This window comes from Rhinatrema bivittatum, chromosome 8 (assembly GCF_901001135.1).
Source record: "Rhinatrema bivittatum chromosome 8, aRhiBiv1.1, whole genome shotgun sequence".
NCBI lineage: Eukaryota > Metazoa > Chordata > Amphibia > Gymnophiona > Rhinatrematidae > Rhinatrema > Rhinatrema bivittatum.
Genome location: NC_042622.1, coordinates 35,511,550 through 35,532,273, shown reverse-complemented (window position 1 = coordinate 35,532,273; position 20,724 = coordinate 35,511,550). Strand labels below are relative to the sequence as shown.

Below are 20,724 nucleotides of genomic sequence, written 5' to 3'. Positions count from 1 at the left end.
GACCTAATACATGACCATTTTTTTTTTTTTTTTTTTTATTTATTTAACTTCTTTTACTATACCGACACTCAAGACCAGGTCTTATCGTACCGGTTTACATTAGAACAAGGGGAAAAATCAATTAACGTATAAGTGGAAAAGAGAAGTTACATTAAAACAGGGAGAGTAAAAACATGGATGTCGGAAGATAGGACAGAATTAAGTAATTGAACAATAAGTTAACAAAATTACAAGCTATAAATTAACATAAAACAATAAATTAATAATACAAAAAACATGGATTATAATCAGCGGAAATATACATGGAAATATATATATATGGAATATATACAGCTGGAATATACATGTTATGTCAGATGGGAGGAGTGGCGGGGGTGAGGGAAAAGGGTGGGTTGAGGTTGCGAGTGGAAAAGGGAAAAAAGAGAAAAAGTTTGGGAGTGCGGGGAGGGAGAAGGGTGGGTTGGAGGGTGAGAGAGAGTTGGTTAATGTGGAATCCTTCAACGATAGGTTTGTGTGAACAGCCAGGTTTTAAGTTTTTTTCTGAAGGTTAAATGGCATTGTTCCTGGCGTAAGTCTTGAGGAAGCGAATTCCAATGTAGGGGACCTGCTGTTGAAAAAGCTCGCTTGTGGATGGAGTTGTGAACTGATGATTTGTTGGGAGGGGCCTTGAGCTTACTTTTGTAGGCAGTTCTTATTGGTCTTGAAGATGTAAGTAGTTCCAGAGGGAAGGTGAGTTGGAGAGAGGATTGTTGGTAGACCGATTTGTGGATGATAGTGAGAGCTTTGAACAGTATTCTATGTTGAATAGGAAGCCAATGTAAGATTTTTAGGATAGGTGTGATGTGGTCCTTGCGCCGTGTGTTTGTAAGGATCCTGGCTGCTGCGTTTTGCAGCATCTGTAGAGGTTTGGTCGAAGAGGCGGGGAGACCGAGTAGAAGAGCGTTGCAATAGTCAATCTTTGAAAACAGTATTGCTTGAAGCACAGAACGGAAATCCTGGAAGTGTAAGAGCGGTCTTAGATGCTTCAGGACCTGTAGCTTGAAGAAACATTCTTTAGTTGTAGCGTTAATGAATTTTTTGAAATTCATTCTGGAGTCAAGGGTGGCCCCAAGGTCTCTGACATGGCTTGCTAGTGGGGTTATTGTGTTATTAGTGAAGGGGTGGTTATCGCTAGGTGAGATAACCAGGAGTTCCGTTTTGGACGTATTTAGGACCAGGTTGAGATTCGTGAGAAGCTGGTTGATGGCATGTAGGCAGTCGTTCCAGAAATTTAGAGTTGAGGAGATGGGGTCCGAGATGGGGATTATGATTTGCACATCGTCTGCGTATATAAAATGGATGAGGTTGAGGCTATTGAGCAGCTGGCATAAAGGAAGTAGGTATATGTTAAACAGGGTAGGGGACAGAGAAGAGCCCTGTGGTACTCCTTGTTTTGATGGGACGGGGTGGGATTCTTTGTCGTTTATTTTAACTTTGTAGTGCCTGTTGTTCAGAAAGGATTTAAACCAGAGCAGTGCAGAGCCAGAGATGCCTATTTCCATTAGACGGCTGATGAGGATGTCGTGATTTACCGTGTCAAACGCCGCAGAAATATCAAGTAGGGCTAGGAGGTAAGATTGTCCCTTGTCAAGGCCCATCAGGATGGTGTCCGTTAAAGAAAGAAGGAGGGATTCTGTGTTTAGGCGTTTCCTGAAACCGAATTGAGAAGGGTATAAGATATTGTGGGAGTCCAAGTAGTCGGTGAGACGGAAGTTGACAAGTTTTTCCATTATTTTGAGGCTCCGGGAGTCACCAATACTCCAAGATGATTGTGAACCAAAAAAGGCTCCGGGAGTCACCAATACTCCAAGATGATTGTGAACCAAAAAAGGAGAAGAAGAAAAAATAAAAAATAAAGTCTTATTACCACAGGAAAAATAAAAGACTAAACGGTAAAATAGATTTCCCGTCTTCTCTTGCCCTATTCATATTCCCAGATCGAAGAAAGCAGAAGCTGGTCATTTAAGTATAGCTACGAACCTTAGTTCAATGAAAACAGCACAGGACACATAACAATCATGAAAGTTTATCCCAAAAAAAAAAAAATGCCATATCAGAGAATCACCGCCTCAAAAAGACAAGGAAACGTGAACTGTTACAGTGAAGAAAAACTGTTGAATAATGGAGGCATTGTGAGCCGAAATAAGGTGGTATTCTTCCATTATTGGGTAGATTTTCAAAAAGCGCGCCTTCGCGTACTTTTGTTGGCGCATCAGGCGCAAACAAAAGTACGCTGGATTTTAGTAGATACGCGCATAGCCGTGCATATCTGCTAAAATCCTGGATCGGCGCGCGCAAGGCTACCGATTTCGTGTAGCCGGCGCGCGCCGAGCCGCACAGCCTACCTCCGTTCCCTCCGAGGCCGCTCCGAAATCGGAGCGGCCTCGGAGGGAATTCGCTATCGCCCTCCCCTCACCTTCCCCTCCCTTCCTCTACCTAACCCACCCCCCCGGCCCTGTCTAAACCCCCCCCCCCACCTTTGTTGGGGGATTTACGCCTCCCGGAGGGCGCGGCCACACCCCCGGACCGCCCCTGGCCGAAACCACGCCCCCGGGCCCACCCCGAAAACGCCGCGCCGATCGGCCCCGCCCCCGACCCGCCCCCAACACGCCCCCCTCGGAAAACCCCGGGACTTACGCGAGTCCCGGTGCTCTGCGCGCGCCGGCAGGCCTATGTAAAATAGGCGCACCGGCGCGCAAGGCCCTGCTCGCGTAAATCCACCCGGATTTACGCGAACAGGGCTCTTAAAATCCGCCCCTATATGATTACCTACAATGTCTGCTTCATTCATTGCAGGAACTAACGACTGGTCAGCTGTTAGTTCCTGCGATGAACTGGTCAGAGAGAATCCAAGGATCGCTTCACCTCCTCTTTAGTAAGAAGGACACAGAAGCCCTGTGGCAAGGTCCCAGGAGTGTTTGGAGCCCCTGATCCAGGGTTCCAGAAGGATCTCTGGAGCAAGGTGCTTGATCTCAGGACACAGACTGTGCCTCAATTTTATGATTAGCTCTTTTACTGCAACCCACTATGGGCAGGATACTGGCTAAAAGCGAAATATAAATAAATAAAGCTAGCGTGCACGTCTTTGTTCACCTCTGAAACTTGCCATGGGGATGCTTTTTATGCAGCTAATTTTTTTAAAATTATTATTTAAGGAAAATAATGTGCATGAATTTGAAAATGCAATGCATACTCATTTTCCTCCCTGAGGAGAATGCCTCCTCTAAATTCGGTGAAAAGTAGCAGCATATGGGGAGGGGGGAGGTATTTTTAAGACAGCCGGCTCGTGTGCATGTAAATCACTATTGTACATATATAAATGGCTTTGAAAGTCTGTCATCCTCTCCATGACACAAGAGACGAGGACTGGCTGACGATAAAAAAACAAAAACAAACAAAAAAAAAAACCATACAAGCGATTAGTCCTCCAGCATCAGTGACCAGAGGTCTATTGCACTACTGGGTGAGACACTGAAAGAACAAGACAGGAACAGTAAGAACTAAACAACAAAGAATATCTAAAATAAAATCAAAAGTGCACACAAATGGCACAGCACAAATACAACCTTTGGGCCCTGCTAATGGAGGTGCAGATCTCATGCACTTTTCTTACTAATGGCAAAGAAGCTTTCATTTACTCACTGCTTAATAACCAAAAGGCTAGGAGAAGTCCAAACTGGACCCAATTTAATTTCAAATTATTGCATAAAGTGGTAGGACTGCCACATTAGTCCTCTTCACTTTGGCAGCCTCTCAATTTCTGAAATTTCATGAATTCACAATGATTGAAAACTTTGTGGTAAGGCCCTTTAGATGCTTAGAATAGACACTGGGTGCTGCGATTTAATAAAGCTGTCAGGGCAGGGCAGCCCTCTGCTGGTTCCTGGGGGTAGCCCTCCAGCTACTCCAAAGCCCTTTCGGATTGATGAACAGGAACAGCGAATGTGTGAGTCCCTGTGCCACGGCGCAACCTTAAGGCAAGGCCCACGCCAACGGCAAGCGAGCTTGTCCAGACATGCACCAGACAGAGTCCACGAGTCTGTACGAAGGCAGAATGTATAGCTGAAGGCTTGACAAAAACAAGTTGAAACAGAGAACTAGCAAGGGCAACGCTGATGGCTTGAGGCAAGAATGATGACTTACACAATGCAAAGCTGAACTGGAGCAGAACTGAAGACTGGAGCAGAACCGAAGACGGGAACCAGACTGAACCGGATTCAGGAACCAAGCCGAACTGAAAAATACCGCAGCAGAATCCGACAGAAGGTCTAGAAACATAGAAATGACCTAGAAACATAGAAACATAGAAATGACGGCAGAAGAAGACCAAACGGCCCATCCAGTCTGCCCAGCAAGCCACGCAGTTCATCCATTTATTTATTTATTTTTTTCCCACCCTTTTTCTCCCTCCCACCCATCACTATTGGCTTCCAGCACCCTCCGGCCCCAACTCCCTTCCACCCCTCCACCATGCAGAGAGCAGCGCCGTATCCGCATCCCAGTGAACATCCAGTTCAATCAGGGGTAGCAACCACCGCAACAAGCAGGCCACACCCCTGCCCCATACTCTTACCCACCCCTGCTTTGTTTGTTTGTTTCTTGTTTTTGGTTTTTGGTTTTTTTTTTGGAGATGGCAGCCCTCCGTGAAGGCGGAACACCAACCACTGGCCACTGGCATCCCGCTCCGTGAATGCCTCTGTGGCTACTGCCGCTCCGTGCAGTGTTTTGCTGCCTGAAGGTGGAACACCAACCACTGGCCACTGGCATCCCGCTCCGTGAATGCCTCTGTGGCTACTGCTGCTCCGTGCAGTGTTTTGCTGCCTGAAGGTGGAACACCAACTACTGGCCACTGGCATCCCACTCCGTGAATGCCTCTGTGGCTACTGCCGCTCCGTGCAGTGTTTTGCTGCCTCCTCTAGACTTGATGGATCCACAGTGTTTATCCCACGCCCCTTTGAATTCCTTCACAGTTTTAGACTTCACCACTTCCTCCGGAAGGGCATTCCAGGCATCCACCACCCTTTCCGTGAAGAAATACTTCCTGACATTGGTTCTTAGTCTTCTTCCCTGGAGCCTCAGCTCGTGACCTCTGGTTCTGCTGATTTTTTTGCGACGGAAAAGGTTTGTCGTTGTCTTTGGATCATTAAAGTTTTTTAAGTATCTGAAAGTCTGAATCATATCACCCCTGCTCCTCCTTTCCTCCAGGGTGTACATATTTAGATTCTTCAATCTCTCCTCGTATGTCATCCGATGAAGATCCTCCACCTTCCTGGTCACCCTTCTCTGTACCGCTTCCATCTTGTCTTTGTCTCTTTGTAGATACGGTCTCCAGAACTGAACACAGTACTCCAGGTGAGGCCTCACCAAGGACCTGTACAAGGGAATAATCACTTCCCTTTTCTTACTCGATATTCCTCTCTCTATGCAGCCCAGCATTCTTCTGGCTTTTGCTATCGCCTTGTCGCATTGTTTCGCAGACGTCATATCATTAGACACTATCACCCCAAGGTCCCTCTCCTGCTCCGTGCACATCAGCCTTCCCCCCCCCCCCCCCCCCCCCATCGAATACAGTTCATTCGGATTTCCACTCCCCATATGCATGACTTTGCACTTCTTGGCATTGAATCTCAGCTGCCATATCTTCGACCACTCTTCCAGTTTCCTTAGATCCCGTCTCATTCTCTCCACTCCTTCCGGCGTGTCCACTCTGTTGCAGATCTTAGTGTCATCCGCAAAAAGACAAACCTTACCTTCTATCCCATCCGCAATGTCGCTCACAAAGATATTGAACAGGACCGGTCCCAACACCGATCCTTGCGGTACACCACATAAAACCGCTCTCTCTTCAGAGAAAGTTCCATTTACCATCACACATTGTCTTCTGTCCGTCAACCAATTTGCAATCCAGGTCACCACCTCGGCACTCACTCCTAAGCTTCTCGTTTTATTCACCAGTCTCCTGTGCGGAACCGTATGAAATGCTTTGCTGAAATCCAAGTATATGACATTGAGCGCTCTTCCTTGATCCAATTCCTTGGTTACCCAGTCAAAAAAGTCAATCAGATTTGTCTGACAGGATCTTCCCCTGGTGAATCCATGTTGCCTCTGGTCCATCAATTCTCCGGACTGTAGATAGTTCACTATTCTCTCTTTCAGCAGTGACTCCATTACTTTTCCCACCACCGAAGTGAGGCTAACCGGTCTGTAGTTGCCAGCCTCCTCCATGTTCCCACTCTTGTGAAGCGGGACCACCACCGCTCTTCTCCAATCTCTTGGTACCACTCCCGTTTCTAGGGATCTATTGAACAGCAGATGGTCCAGCAGATGGAAGGCAAGTGAGATCCAACACAATCCGGGGTCAAGGCAGGCAGCGAGTAAGAAAAATCCAGTAACCGGTCCAAGGTAATAAGAGTATAAGAACTTAAGACATGTGTTATGCGTCCCATCAGCACCCGTCCCACGCACGGGCCTGCTCACCTTCATGTTTCCATGGCAGGGCCCGGGTTGGCCTCCCTAGCGGCAGCTGCTAGCACTTCCAGGCCTCGGCGTCCCGCGGCGGTGGTCGCCGGGCCTTCCACTGTGCACCAGACCTCACGCCAGAGCTCGGCTTCCTCGGCTGAGTTGGCCATGCCCCTACCACGCACGGACCGCCCAGCCTCTTGTAGGGCCAAGGGCGGGTCTTAGCTCCGTGGCACGCCCTGATTGATTCCTTGTTATAAGGAAGTCTCTGCTTGTACTTCCTTGCCTTGGCAATCGGGTCGGCGTTCTGCTATATTATCACTGCGTTTGAATCTTGTCCTAGTCTTGTTCCAAGTCTCGTTCCAGGATCCTTCTGTTCCAGTTCTGTTCCTGCATCCTAGTTCCAGCGTCCTCCTGTTCGTCTGTCCGTCTTCCCAGGTAGTACCTCCAGACTGACTCTCTGGTACTGACCAGGGGCAGATTGGCCTATTGGGGGATCGGGCTGCAGGACCTAGGTATGTCGCATGCTACTCGCGGCTGAAGAAATGAAGACTGTGGCTGCCAGCCGCCCCCGGAGAACAGGCCGGCGGGGGCCAAAGAAATGAAAATCGAGGCTGGCAGGGCCGAAGAAAAGAAGATGGATGTCACGTAGCCAGCCGCCACCGGAGACCAAGCCGGTGGGGGCCGAAGAAATGAACACTGGCACTGCTAACCGCCGCCGGAGACAAGCTGTTCAGCTGGGGACCTTTGTGTGATGTATTTGAGATTGGAAGAGTGCTTGTGTGTGTGTGTGTGTGTGTGTGTATGTGAGAAAGGAATGGTGCTTCTGTGTTTATGTGTATGTGAGAAAGGAATGGTATGTGTGTGTATGTGAGAAAGGATTGGTGCTTCTGTGTGTGAGTCAGGGACGGTGCTTGTATGTGTCAATGTGTGTGCGAGAGAGAGATGGAGCATGTTTTTGGCTGGCTTGTGGCTGTGAGAGAGGGCATGTGTGTGATTGAGAGCTTGTGTGTAAATGAAATAGAGAGAGCATGTGTGTGATTGAAATCCGGTGTGTAAGTAAGAGAGAGCGAGAGCATTGTGTGATTGAGAGAGACTGGCCAGAGAGGTGACGTGTGTATATGTGAGAGAGACTGATCAGGGAGATGATGGTATGTGTGTGCTTGTGTGTGAGAGAGAGAGAGACTGGTTGGGAAGATGATTGGTGTGTGAGAGACACAAACTGGTCTTGAGGGTGTGACTGGTGTGTGTGTGTGTGTGAGAGAGAGAGAGAAGAGACTAAGGAAGAGGACTGTGAGGACAGCTTCAGCAGCTACTGCTGCTTCTAGTGTGGCCTGCAAGGGAAAGGAATAGGAGAACTGCTGGAGAAGGTAAGTAAAAGTAGCTTTTTAAGTTCATTTTTCTTGATTGACTACCATTTTAATTACTGGGTAGTATGTGATGTGTCTGCTGTTTGAAATATTGTTTGGATATTCTATTCATCAGCTGTTTTGAAATTATTTTATTAGTATGATTTTATAATTATAATTCATGATTTATATATCTTGACTTTATTGATTGTTTCATGAAGAATGGTGACATTTTTGTTTTTCCATTGTTGCACTGTATAGAGTCTGGTGTGATACGTTTTACAGTTTAGTTTTTGTCTGCACATTTCTATTTATACTTTATATGGCTTTATTCTGTATTTGGCGGGGGTTTGTGTTCTGCATGCAAAGACTGAGATGAAGCATTCTTTTAGCACGTGGTTTCTCTTTAGGGATCTGTAGTAGCTTGGCCTGTTCTGTTTTCCTGATAGGAGGTGTATTGATATTTTAGATTCTGGTGTAATTTTGTGGTATTCTTTTTCACAGGTGAAGTTGTTATTCTTTGAGTGTTGGCAGATAGTACTGTGTTGATACGGGAGGACCATGCCGAAATATATCACAATAGGTGTGATGCCATATGAATTCCAAAATGCAAAGTTTTCTTGTTGGCATCACAACAGTGCATGAAATTATCACAACAACTTGTATATTAATTTTATCTCTGAATTTTACATGAAAAGTGACATATGTTATAAATGTATAATTTAAAATTGTGTATGGGGAGGGTGCCAGGCTGTAAGGTTTGCCTAGGGTGCCTAATACCCTTGCACTAGCCCTGCCTGGAAGTGAGACCCTGCCAATGAAGAAAAGTGCTGGGACTCGGGCCGCTGCAAGGAAGAGCCGCAGGGGGGAAGGCCAGGCCCCTGGTCCCGTCCCCTCCGTCCCGTCCCCCCCACCCCCCAGCGAAAGACAACCGAGTTAAGGAAGAAGGGAAGGGACAAGATGAGAGAGGAAGCGAGGTGAAGGGAGTGAGATTGTTGAGAGAATGAGTGGAGTGAATGAGAAAGGGAAAAGAAGGCAGAAGGTATGGAATATGAGGCTTAAATGAAGAGAGGGGAGAGATGAGAGGGAAAGGTGGGAAGGAAGTGAATGTGTAGGAGGGAATATGAGAGGTGAGTGGAGGGAATATCATAAAGAAGATGGGTGCTAGCAAGGCTCTCTCCTCTCCCCAGCAGAAAGACAACCTAAGAAGAGGAAGAATATTGGAGGAGTGGGGGGGGGGGGAAGGGAAAGAAGGTGTGTGGGTGAGTAGGGAGGACAGAATTAGGCCTGGCATGGAAGAGAGGGAGAGGTGTGCGTGCCGGGTAGCTTTTTTTTAATGTTTTAAGGGATGTGTACATATATATGTAAATTATATATGTAAATTATCTTGTATGTGTAATTGGGTACCCAGGGGCCAGTATGGAGAAAAATCCCCCGGGCCACTATTTTCCCACAATCCACCCCTGGTACTGACCTTGATTTGCTCCTCAACCTGCCTGCCTGCTGCCTGCTTTCTGACTCCAGTCTGTTCCTCGACCTGCCTGCCTGCTGCCTGCCTTCTGACTCCAGCCTGTTCCTCGACCTGCCTGCTTGCTGCCTGCCTTCTGACTCCAGCCTGTTCCTCGATCTGCCTGCCTGCTGCCTGCCTTCTGACTCCAGCCTGCTACTCAACTCGCCTGCCTGCTGCCTGCCTCCTGACCTCAGCCTGCCTGTGACCTCGTCTGACCTCTGCTTTGTTGACCACTCCTCGGACTGATTCCAGGACTTTGACCTCTGCACGCTTGACCTCGTCTCTAGATTCTGGCTCTGTTCCCAGGCTTGTCATCACCTACGATTTAACCATTTTGATTTAAATGTTGGCAAATATTTAGATTAAGGGCCTGACCTACTAAATTTTTCTCCCTTAGACACAAAATGGGAGAAAAGTTTTGGTAAATCAGGCTCTAAAAGTCCACTGATAAGAGATTTTAGACATGCACAATGATGGTCTTTTTCTGCTGTCATATTCCATGTTTTCATGCTTCTAAGACTAGGAAACCTGAATAGGTTTCTTTCCTTTGTAAGATGCAAAGCACAGGGATATTTCATTTGAAAGTTCTGTTTGTGCTGCAGCGTAACTTATCCAACAGCTCTGAGCTGAACTTTTGCTTGGTGAAGGCAATATATAAGCACAATCTAACATAATATATAACTCCCAAATAAAATAAAATATTACACTAACCTGCTGTTCTCAGGGGGTAATTTTCACAAAGCTGCATAGTAGTTATAGTTTCCCTTTGAGAAGTGGCTAACAGTTACACATACATTGTCCCTGCTATTTCTGCAGAACGGGATAAGCAGGACAAACTATATGCATCTACTGACATATTCAATGTGGGCGGGATTGAATACTGACATATTCAATGTGGGCGGGATTTAATAGCTACGCGTGGATATAGATTTGTGTGCGCAACCCAGCGCGTACAAATCTACGCCTGATTTTATAACATGCGCACGCAGCCACGCGCATGCTATAAAATCCGGGGTCGGCGCGCGCAAGGGGGTGTACCTCGGCCTCGGAGGGAACTTTCCTTCCGCTCCCCCACATCCAGGGCCGGTGCAAGGGGATTAGGCGCCCTAGGCGAGCCTTCTCCCTTGCGCCCCCCCCCGGTCTCAGCCCCGACTCCTACCTCATTCTCGATCACGCCCACCAGCTGTGTGGTTTTCTGGGTCACGAGCAGGTTGCACACTGCTCGGGGCCTGCCAAATCTCCACTCCTCTTTGCCGCCGCTTGTGGCCCCATATGGCTCACACCCAGTGGCGTAACAAGGGTCTCCGGCGCCCGGGGGCTAATGCATTTGTGTGCCTCTCCAGCATCCCCCCCCTCAATCCTTCTTGTACTAATGCTTAAGGTCACAGAAAATCATTGGCGTCGCTAGACAGAAGAATTTTTTTTTGGAGGGGAGGAGCCAAAATGACATTTCTTCATCACACCCACCTCTATAGCATGGATCCTGCTTTCAAATTGGTTACAAAAAATGTGTTAATAAAAAAGTCCAAAGGGTCTTCTGCGTAATTTAAAAAGCTGGCCAGTTTCACACTATAAAATTATTTGATAGCCTCATTCAACTAATTCTATATGGCTATGACAGTGAAGTCTGGAATATATAGGAAGGGACAGAATGTCAATATAGATCCTGCACCTCCAGTTCTCTAACTCTGTGAATCCACTGAAATTCCCCCAAACAATGGAGCTTGGATGTTTCCCTTACAGCTCATCATAGTAAAAGATATTTTCAAATTCTGGTGTCACTTCACAGTAACAGCAGCACAAACAGCTTCCACTGCAAGGCATATTGTGAACTAACACAAAACCCCGCAAAAAAAGACACTCAAAATCTATACTGCAATCCCATCGTAACATAACAGTAATAACACCAAGGACTCAAACAACAATAACCCTACCTGTGAAAAAGCAAGGGTAAATATTACACTGGGCCCTAGAATAACAATACACCACCTACTGAGGAAACAAAACAAACCTGATTGCTATAGATCCCTATGCTAGCAGAATCTCTCATCATGGTCACACACACAGAGCAGAGACAGACTCATCAAATACAGAATACAAAATGAAGGAGCACAAAAACTGAAATGGAAACTCCAAGAAGCCAGACTCCGTGTATTAACAATAGAAAAATAGAACCACCATTCCTCATAAAACAAATAAAATCAAGAAACATAAAGCATCAGTTATAATAGTAAAACCATAATAAAAGAATATTTTAAAACTACTGATAAATAGAATTTCTATTAATTAAAATCATATACATTTTTTACAATTTCCCAAACACCAATAAAATATTTCAAAACAGCACATATATCAAATAACATTCAATAATTAAAACTAATAAGGATTTTAAAAAGCCCCTGCTGTCCCCTTCTGTGGGAGCTCTTGATTTCCAGTCACCCTGATATTGTCGAGGATTAGGAGGTTATCCTCTCTCACACATACTCACATGTCCATTCTCTCTCACACATACACTGTCACATACATACACATTCATGCTCTTATATGCACCATAACCTCTTGCTCTCACTGACACTGACACACTCTCAGGCTCTAAGACACTCTCTCCCCCTCCACACACAAACTCTTACTCCCTTGGATTTTCTCATACACACTCATGCTCTCACACTCACTGGCTCTCTCACATACACACAAACACACACACCCAGGCAAGCTCCCAGTCATTCTCACACACACTGACCCCCAGACAGGCTCCCATTCATTTTCACACCACTCCCTCCCCATCCCCCAGGCATGCACACATTCATTCTCACACACACAGACCCCCAGGCAGGCACCCATGCATTCACACACATACACCCCCAGGCAGAGTCCCATTCATACACATGCACACACTAAAGGCAGAGACCCCCTCTCTTTCTTTTGCCAACAACCTCGGAACCTCTTTCATTCCTCTGCTGCCACTGTCACTGCTGCCGCGTGGCTATTGGGGAGGTGCTGATTGCTGCTACTGACACTGAAGTCCATTCTGCTGCCTCCTCTGTGCAGACCCGTGGGCTTCCACTTTCTCCATGCTGATCTCGTACATTGTGAGATCCGCATAGAGAAAATGCTATTCTTGCACATTCCCAAAGATTACATGTGCCAATCACTAAAAAGCAATTTATTTATTTTTTACCCTTGCTGTCTGATCTTAGTTTTCTAATCGGTTGGTCACAAGCTTTTTTTTTTCTGCCTTCCCTTTCTTATTTTTTTCCACTTTCCCTTCTTATTTTTTTGCCAATTCCTTTTATATTGTCTTTTTTTCTGTTTCTTTTCTTTCCATCTTCTTCCCTCAAACACACAGTCAGGTTCTCATTCTCACATGCATTTCTCTCTCACACACACACACAGGCTCTCACTGTCACATGCTCTGTCTCATACAATCATTTATACACACAGTCTCTCACTGGCACATGCTGTCTGACTCACACACACAGGCTCTCTCTCACTCCCACATGCTGTCTTGCTCAAGCACAGGCTCTCACTGTCACATGCTCTCTCTCATACAATCATTCATACACATACACAGGCTCTCACTGTCACATGCTCTCTCATACAATCATTCATACACACAGTCTCTCACTGGCACATGCTGTCTCACTCACACACAGAGGCTCTCACATGCTGTCTCTGCAAACATTCAGGCCCTCACTCTCACACACAATCTCTCAACTCATCTCATACACGCACACGCACACACTCTACAGACCCTCAGCCTCTCTCTCACTCTGGGCCTCCTCTTCGTGAGTCGCCGCATGATGGGTTCTGCAGCAGCCCTGCTACCGGGCCTCTTCCTCTTCTCGGGCCGCTGCAACTTGGGATTCGCGGGAGCCCGTAAGCGCTGCTCCTCTTCTGCATGCGCTACTGCTCCTCCTCCTTCCTGCCCGCACGGCTCCTGCAACGTTTACTTCCGGAGCTGAGCAGGCAGGAAGGAGGAGGAGCAACAGCGCGTTTAAACGCGATCTTTTTCTTCGGGCCGTGGTGACGTGAGCTCCATCATGGCCCTGCCGATCTGCCTGCTATATGCGTGTCGCTGCTAAGCCACCAGTGGGATGAGGTCCACCGGCGGCCGCATGAGCCTCCCTGCACCCGGGGGGCATTGGCTCCCCTCGGGATACCACTGCTCGCGGCGCCCCCTAATACTCAGCACCCTAGGCCCAGGCCTAGTTCTCCTAGTGCTTCCACCGGCCCTGATCACATCCTCTGGCAATGAATTCCAGAGCTTAATTGTGTGTTGAGTGAAAAATAATTTTCTCCAATTTGTTTTAAATGTGCTAACTGCTAATTTCATTTTAGTGCCCCCTAGTCCTTATATTATCTGAAAGAGTAAATAACCAATTCACATTTATCCATTCTAGACCTCTCATGATCTTAAAGACCTCTATCATATCCCCCCTCAGCCATCTCTTCTCCAAGATGAACAACCCTAACCTCTTTAGTCTTTCCTCATAGGGGAGCTGTTTCATCCCCTTTATCATTTTGGTTGCCCTTCTCTGAACCTTTTCCAGTGCAGCTATATCTTTTTTGAGATGCGATGACCAGAACTGCATACAGTACTCAAGGTGCCGACTGTTCATGGAGAGATACAGAGGTACCATGACATTCTCTGCTGTATTCACCATTCTTTGCTTAATAATTCCTAAATTTGCTTTTTTGACTGTCGCAGCACACTGAGCCAATGATTTCAATGTATTGTCCACTTCCTTCTTTGTATTCCAGCCTCTTGGTGAACAAGCATGTAAAATCAACAAAACAGTTTATTCTTTAGCGTTCACCACCCTAGGACTCTGGAAGTTGAAGAGGTCATACAAAGCGAGAAGTCCTAGGATGGTGAATGCTAAAGTATAAACTGATTTTGTAGGTATTCATTTATTGGACCTAAACCTATATGCAATCTTTGCCATTATCTATTTTCTTTTATTTATCAATTTTACCCCTAGATTCATCAAAATGCTATAATTTCACATGGATAATGGCTGCAATAAGAAAAAGGGGCATGTTAATGATAATTTTTTAATTTACTTACTGTGTGGGGGGGAAGAGAGAGAGAGAGAGACTTTTTATAAGGCCATCATAGTATTCAACTATTTATATCACTATAGGAAAGCCAGCTAATAACTCGACATGAGGTTTTGGTGGTGGTTTAGGGTTTTGAGGCCGGTGAAGATTTGATGTCATTTGGACTGAGGAAGGTCTCACAAAGATGACATTTCTACAATGTTCTCTCACCCTAACTTGATGGACTCTATACCCTCCCCAATCCCACCCCTTTGAAAAATTTGCATTCGCTGTCTTGCTCGTGCTACCTTTACTATCGCATGCGTTGGCGTTATTGTGGGCATTAATGCCATAATGCATTTTGATGAATGATCCTGTTAATTTGAAAACAAACTGTATTCACAAGCCATGCAGTGTATACAGTGATGATGCCATTACCTTGCAGGGATATCTGGCATTCGTCAAGGATGATTAATGGGCAAGTTGGATAGCCAGAGAAAGAAAACGTTTTGCAGTCAACTGGAGAAAGGCTTCCTAAAACCGTTCCTAAGCCATGAGTTGATACCGATCCTAAGTGACACCAGTGCAGCCCATTCAGCTCTTTATAAAAGAAGGACTTCATGTTTTGCTATCCTTAAGCATACTGTCATAGAAATACAATTAATGATGTGCAAAAATCATACTTTGTGGTTTTTGTGAATACTTTCAGAAGAAATTGCCACTTTTTGCCTTTCTATTAAAAATAAGCTTTCCTGTTCACTTAATAAAAGGTTAAATGTCGTGAATTCTTGTCAATCTGATAGTGCTCACTAGCAAAATCTGGTGCAAAATCAAAGGATCAATTCAAATATTCTTCTATGGACTTGAAAGAAATAAAGTATTGGTTTTGGTAATATTTGGCAAAGGACAAAACTCCAGCTTTTGCAAATTCTCTTTTAATGCCAATATTTCTATACATTGCTACATATTATTGAAGGTTTATAAATACAATATATGATAGACTGCAAGAGTTAGATTTACCTGGAATGTCTTCAATAAGCCCGCTATCTTCTGTAGGCTCATCCTTTTCTCCAAACAAACTCTTGAGAATGGCATTTGCAATTGGAAGCATCATAGCAGTAGAGGCTGTGTTGCTCAACCACATGGAGAGGAAGGCAGTGGTCAACATCATCCCTAAAATTAACCTACAAAACATGCAAATTAGATGTCAAGTCACCTAGGTTTTAAGATGAAGTTATTTATTCTTGTCAAAATATACATTTGCAATCATAAAACTATCAGAAATAATAGTGGAAGGCCTACTAAACATGTCTAAAGGCCAATATTTTTCAATTTGGGCACTCCTAAGGAACTGCAAGATTCCTGGAATGTTCTATGAGCTATCAATCAAAGCACATACTTTTTTAATGAAGAAAATAGCCATAAGAACATAAGAACAGGCCATACTGGGTCAGACTGAGGGTCCATCAAGCCCAGCATCCTGTTTCCAACAGTGGCCAATCCAGGCTAAAAGTACCTGGCAAGAACCCAAACATTAACTAGATCCCATGCTACTAATGCCAGTAATAGCGGTGGCTATTCCCTAAGGGGTAGATTTTAAAAATATACACGCGCACGTCCATGTGTGCGCACTACCCGGCACGTGCACATGGATGTGTGATTTTATAACATGTGCATGCATGTTATAAAATCCAGGGCAGCGTGCGCAAGGTGGGGTAGAATTTTGCACGGCGACACATTGCAGCCTTCCCCGGTTTCCTCCCAGTCTACTCCAATTAAGGAGTGGACTGAGAGGGAACTTTCCTACCACCTACCCTAACCTCCCTTCCCCTTCCCTTCTACTCCCCACCCCCTAAATGTTATGTACCTTCATGGGGGGGGGTATTTTTAAGTTGTTGCTCCTCCAGAGCAGAAGCAACATGCACGCGCTGGCTGACTGCCGGCGTGCGCGTCTACGGCATAGCAGCAAATGGCCGCTGTACCAGCACCTTCAGCCCCGCCCCTCCCCTTTTCTTCAGCCCGGCTCTTGTGTGTGTAACGAGGGTTATGTGTGCGGCACGCACAAGGCCCAGCCAGGCGCGTAACCCCCGTTTTTTACACACCCTGACGATTTAAAATCTGGCCATAAGTCAAGTTGATTAATAGCGATTAATGGACTTCTCCTCCAAGAACTTATCCAAACCTTTTTTAAATATAGCTAGACTAACTGCCCTAACCACATCCTCTGGCAACAAATTTCAGAGCTTAACTGTGCATTGAGTGAAAAAGCATTTTCTCTAATTTGTTTTAAACGTGCTACTTGCTAACTTCATGGAATGCCCCCTGGTCCTTCTATTATTTGAAAAAGTAAATAATCGATTCACATTTACCCTATCTAGAAATCTCATGATTTTATAGATCTCTATCATATTCCCCCTCAGCTGACTCTTCTCCAAGCTGAACAGCCCTCCCCTCTTTAGCCTTTCTTCATAGGGGAGCCATTCCACCCCCTCTATCATTCTGGTAACCCTTCTCTGTACCTTCTCCAGTTCAACTATATCTTTTTTGAGATTTGGTCAGGGCCGGTGCTAGCTTTTTTGCTGCCTGTGCAAAAAATTACTCTGCTTCCCCCCCCCTCCCCCGATTCATTCAGTGCCTGTCCCAGGCCCATCAAATAAAACCCAGTTCTGACCTGCAATCTATATTTTTAAAATCTGACATGCCTCCCACCCCAGAACCCATGGATAGGGAAAGGCATTAGGTACTCTAGGAAAGCCTTACAGCCTTGCACACACGTCACTCCACACACACCCACATCCTTTACAGACACACACAATTTAATGATGCATTTATAATAAATTTGACATTAAAAAGAACATTCAAAAGTATAGTCTGCTGAAGGAAAAATAACCCTTATAACATGCAGATTATATTTTCATGCAGTCCTGTGGTGCCAACCAGAAACTCTGCAAAAAAGACACTTGGAACTCCTATGGAATTAGATTTTTTGTAATGCATGTTGGGTGTGAGCTTGGCCCTCAGAAAGCCATGAACAGAATTACCATTACAATATAGTAAATCTTCCATATCAAAACAACCCTAACAACCTTATCTATGAAAAGGCAACACTGCACACATTACACAAGGCCTTAGAACACCAATAAAGCTCTTATTAGAAAACCAGGTTGCTACAGATCCCGTCACCGAAATTACATGCCAACAAAATACCTCACCTCGATCACATATGCAGAACTCAGACAGACCCTCACCAACAGAATAAAGAAATTAGAAAGTATAAATAGAAATGTGCTGAGAAGAACTAAATTGGAACCCACAACAAGCAAAGCAAGAATGGAAAAACAGAAACATTACCATTCTTTCATAAAAACATTAAATAATAAAATCAGTAAATATAAAACAATCATAATGGTAAAATCATATTCATAAATAGAATATTTCAAACAGTTACTGAATAGAACATACAAAATTTCCCAAACACCAATAAAATATTTCAAAACCTCTGATTAATAAAAAATCCAATAATTAAAAATGTTCTATTCCCCCCCCCAAAAAATTAAATATTTCAAAAGAGCAGAATCATCAAATTACACCCAATAACTAAAACCAATAAGGATTTTTTTTAAATCTCCTGCTCTCCATACATGTGATCTTCTGATTTCCAGTCACCCTGAGATTGTCGTGGAGTGGGGGAGGTAGAGACGCCCACATTTTATCTTCTCTCTCACACATGCACAATAACACATTCATTCTCTCACACACTCCCTCTCTCTTACATATCCAGGCTCCCTCTCCTTCACAGATACATTATGTGTGTGTGTGTGTGCCAGTGAGAGTCTATATGTGAGACATGAAACATACACACAGGCTCTCACACACACACACACATAGGCTCTCACACAGACACATAATCACAGGCTTTCAGACACAAACTTGCTGTCAATCACTCCTATACATACACACATGGCCTCCTGTTATCTTCAGGTCGTGGTGGGATGAGCGGGCCTCCTGACATCTTCGGGCTGTGGCAGGATGAGCACCTCCACGGCCCCCGCGGGCCTTCCTGCTTGGGGGGGGGGGGGGGGGCCGGAGAACAGAACAGAAGCTGTGTGCCTGGAAGCCAGTCCTTGGCCTGCATTCCTTCACTACCTGCCACTGCTGTCATAGTTGGGCAAAGGATCAGCCCCTGCTTCAGGAAAAAAGCTCTTGGTTAGGAGCTAGGGAGAAGGGGGTGAAGAAAGGGAGGAGATAGAGGGCGTGAGAAGGGCTGAGGACCCTGGCTGGTTTTTCTATTTTTAAAAGTTGACAACCCTGTTTGGCAATCATACATGACTATCTTTTCACAAATGACGAAAGACCATAACATCCAAATTTCAGGTAAACTACTCTACTCCGTCGCCGAACTTCCCCCCCCAAATTTAAATTTGGAGTGGCAGTCCTTGCCTCTTCCTGTTTGCCTCTGGAGGTGTGGGGCTCGGAAGCACCGCTGATTGGCCAGGAAGCAGAAGTCACGTGGAGAGAACGTCTGGCACCTGCCCCAGGAGGGAGCCTCCACTGACACCACCATGCCGAACTGCCCTGGGCTCCCCTCTGTAGCCTCTGGCAAGGAATGGTTCCGCATGCAACTGCTGCTCGGCCTCCACCTCCACACCCTCACCCCTACTCCTGCCGGACTTTCAGATTATTGTCTTCGCAGGCTGCCAAAACGATTCCTCCTTCTTCCTACCCGTGCGGCTCTGGAAACATTTTTCTTCTGGGGCCACACAGGCAGGAAAGAGGAGGAGCAACTGGACATGACTTTTTCTTCTGCCACTGGTGGACCCGATCCCACCAGCAGCACCACCGGCCTCCACTTCTTCTGCTGCCAGTCGGAACGAGTCCACCGGCAGCAACATGGGCCTCTCCCTGCTCCCGCACTGGTTGTGCCGCCGGGCCTGGATGTGGTGACCAGAATTGTATACAGTACTCAAAGTGTGGTCTCACCATGGAGCGATACAGAGGCATTATGACATTTTCCATTTTATCTTTGCTTTTTTGACTGCTGCAGCACACTGAGCCAACGATTTCAAAGTATTATCCACTATGACGCCTAGATCTTTTTCCTGGGTGGTAACTCCTAATATGGAACCCAACATTGTGTAACTACAGCATGGGTTATTTTCCCTATATGCATCACCTTGCACTTGTCCACATTAAATTTCATCTGCCATTTGGATGCTCAATCTTACAGTCTCACAAGGTCCTTCTTCAATTTATCATAATCTGCTTGTGATTTAACTACTCTGAATTAATTTATATTTTATTTATTTATTTAAAAAATTTTCTATACCGTCGTTAAGTTAAATACCATCACAACGGTTTACAGAAGGGCACGATAAAGAGAAATATGGGTGGTATAGATTACAAATTACTCGTGTGCCATCATAGAACGGTAACAATGTAAAATAATAAACTAGGTGTGTAAGTTAAACCTGATTGTTAGGAACAAATTAGGCAGTTTGATTTTAACATTAATATGCTTATGTAGGTTACTAAAAACTTCTAGCTTGGTGCATCCTTATCGCTCAACTATATCATCTGCAGATTTGATTATCTCATCATCATATTCCTTTCCAGATCATTTATATATATATTGAAAAGCACCGGTCCAAGTACAGATCCCTGAGGCACTCCACTATTCACCCTTTTCCACTGGTCCATTTAATCCTACTCTCTGTTTCCTGTCTTTTAACCAGTTTGTAATCCACGAAAGGACATCGCCTCCTATCCCCTGACTTTATAGTTTTCTTAGAAGTCTCTCATTAGGGACTTTGTCAAACGCCTTCTGAAAATTCATATACACTACATCTACCGGTTCACCTTTATCCACATGTTTATTAACCCCTTCAAAAAAAATGAAGCAGATTTGTGAGGCAAAACTTCCCTTGGGTAAATCCATGCTGGCTGTGTTCCATTAAACCATGTCTATTTATATGTTCTGTGATTTTGATCTTTAGAATAGATTCCACTATTTTTCCCGACACTGAAGTCAGGCTCACCGGTCTGTAGTTTCCCAGATCACCCCTGGAGCCCTTTTTAAATATTGGGGTTACATTGGCCACCCTCCGGTCTTCAGGTACAATGGATGATTTTAATGATAGGTTACAAATTTTAACACATAGATCTGAAATTTCATTTTTGAGATCCTTCAGAAAATGTTCTCTAAAGAGGCACTTCAGCCTGACTGAGTCTAATAGTTATCAAGATTCCAATGCAACTAGAGGAAGCAAAACATTAAAATATAGCATTATGCACTCTTGGGAGACAATAACTTTGAGATTGCAGATTAAT

The 20,724-nt window shown here is 45.2% G+C and overlaps 1 protein-coding gene across 1 annotated transcript in view; it reads right to left on the bottom strand.

Annotated features, from left to right (window-relative positions):
* Window positions 1–20,724, bottom strand: part of SLC13A3 (solute carrier family 13 member 3) — a 105,394-nt gene that overhangs the window by 66,941 nt on the left and 17,729 nt on the right. Inside the window, exon 3 of the mRNA XM_029612300.1 lies at window positions 15,418–15,581. Within this exon, the coding sequence (XP_029468160.1) occupies window positions 15,418–15,581 (164 nt within the window). The remainder of the gene's footprint in view (window positions 1–15,417; window positions 15,582–20,724) is intronic.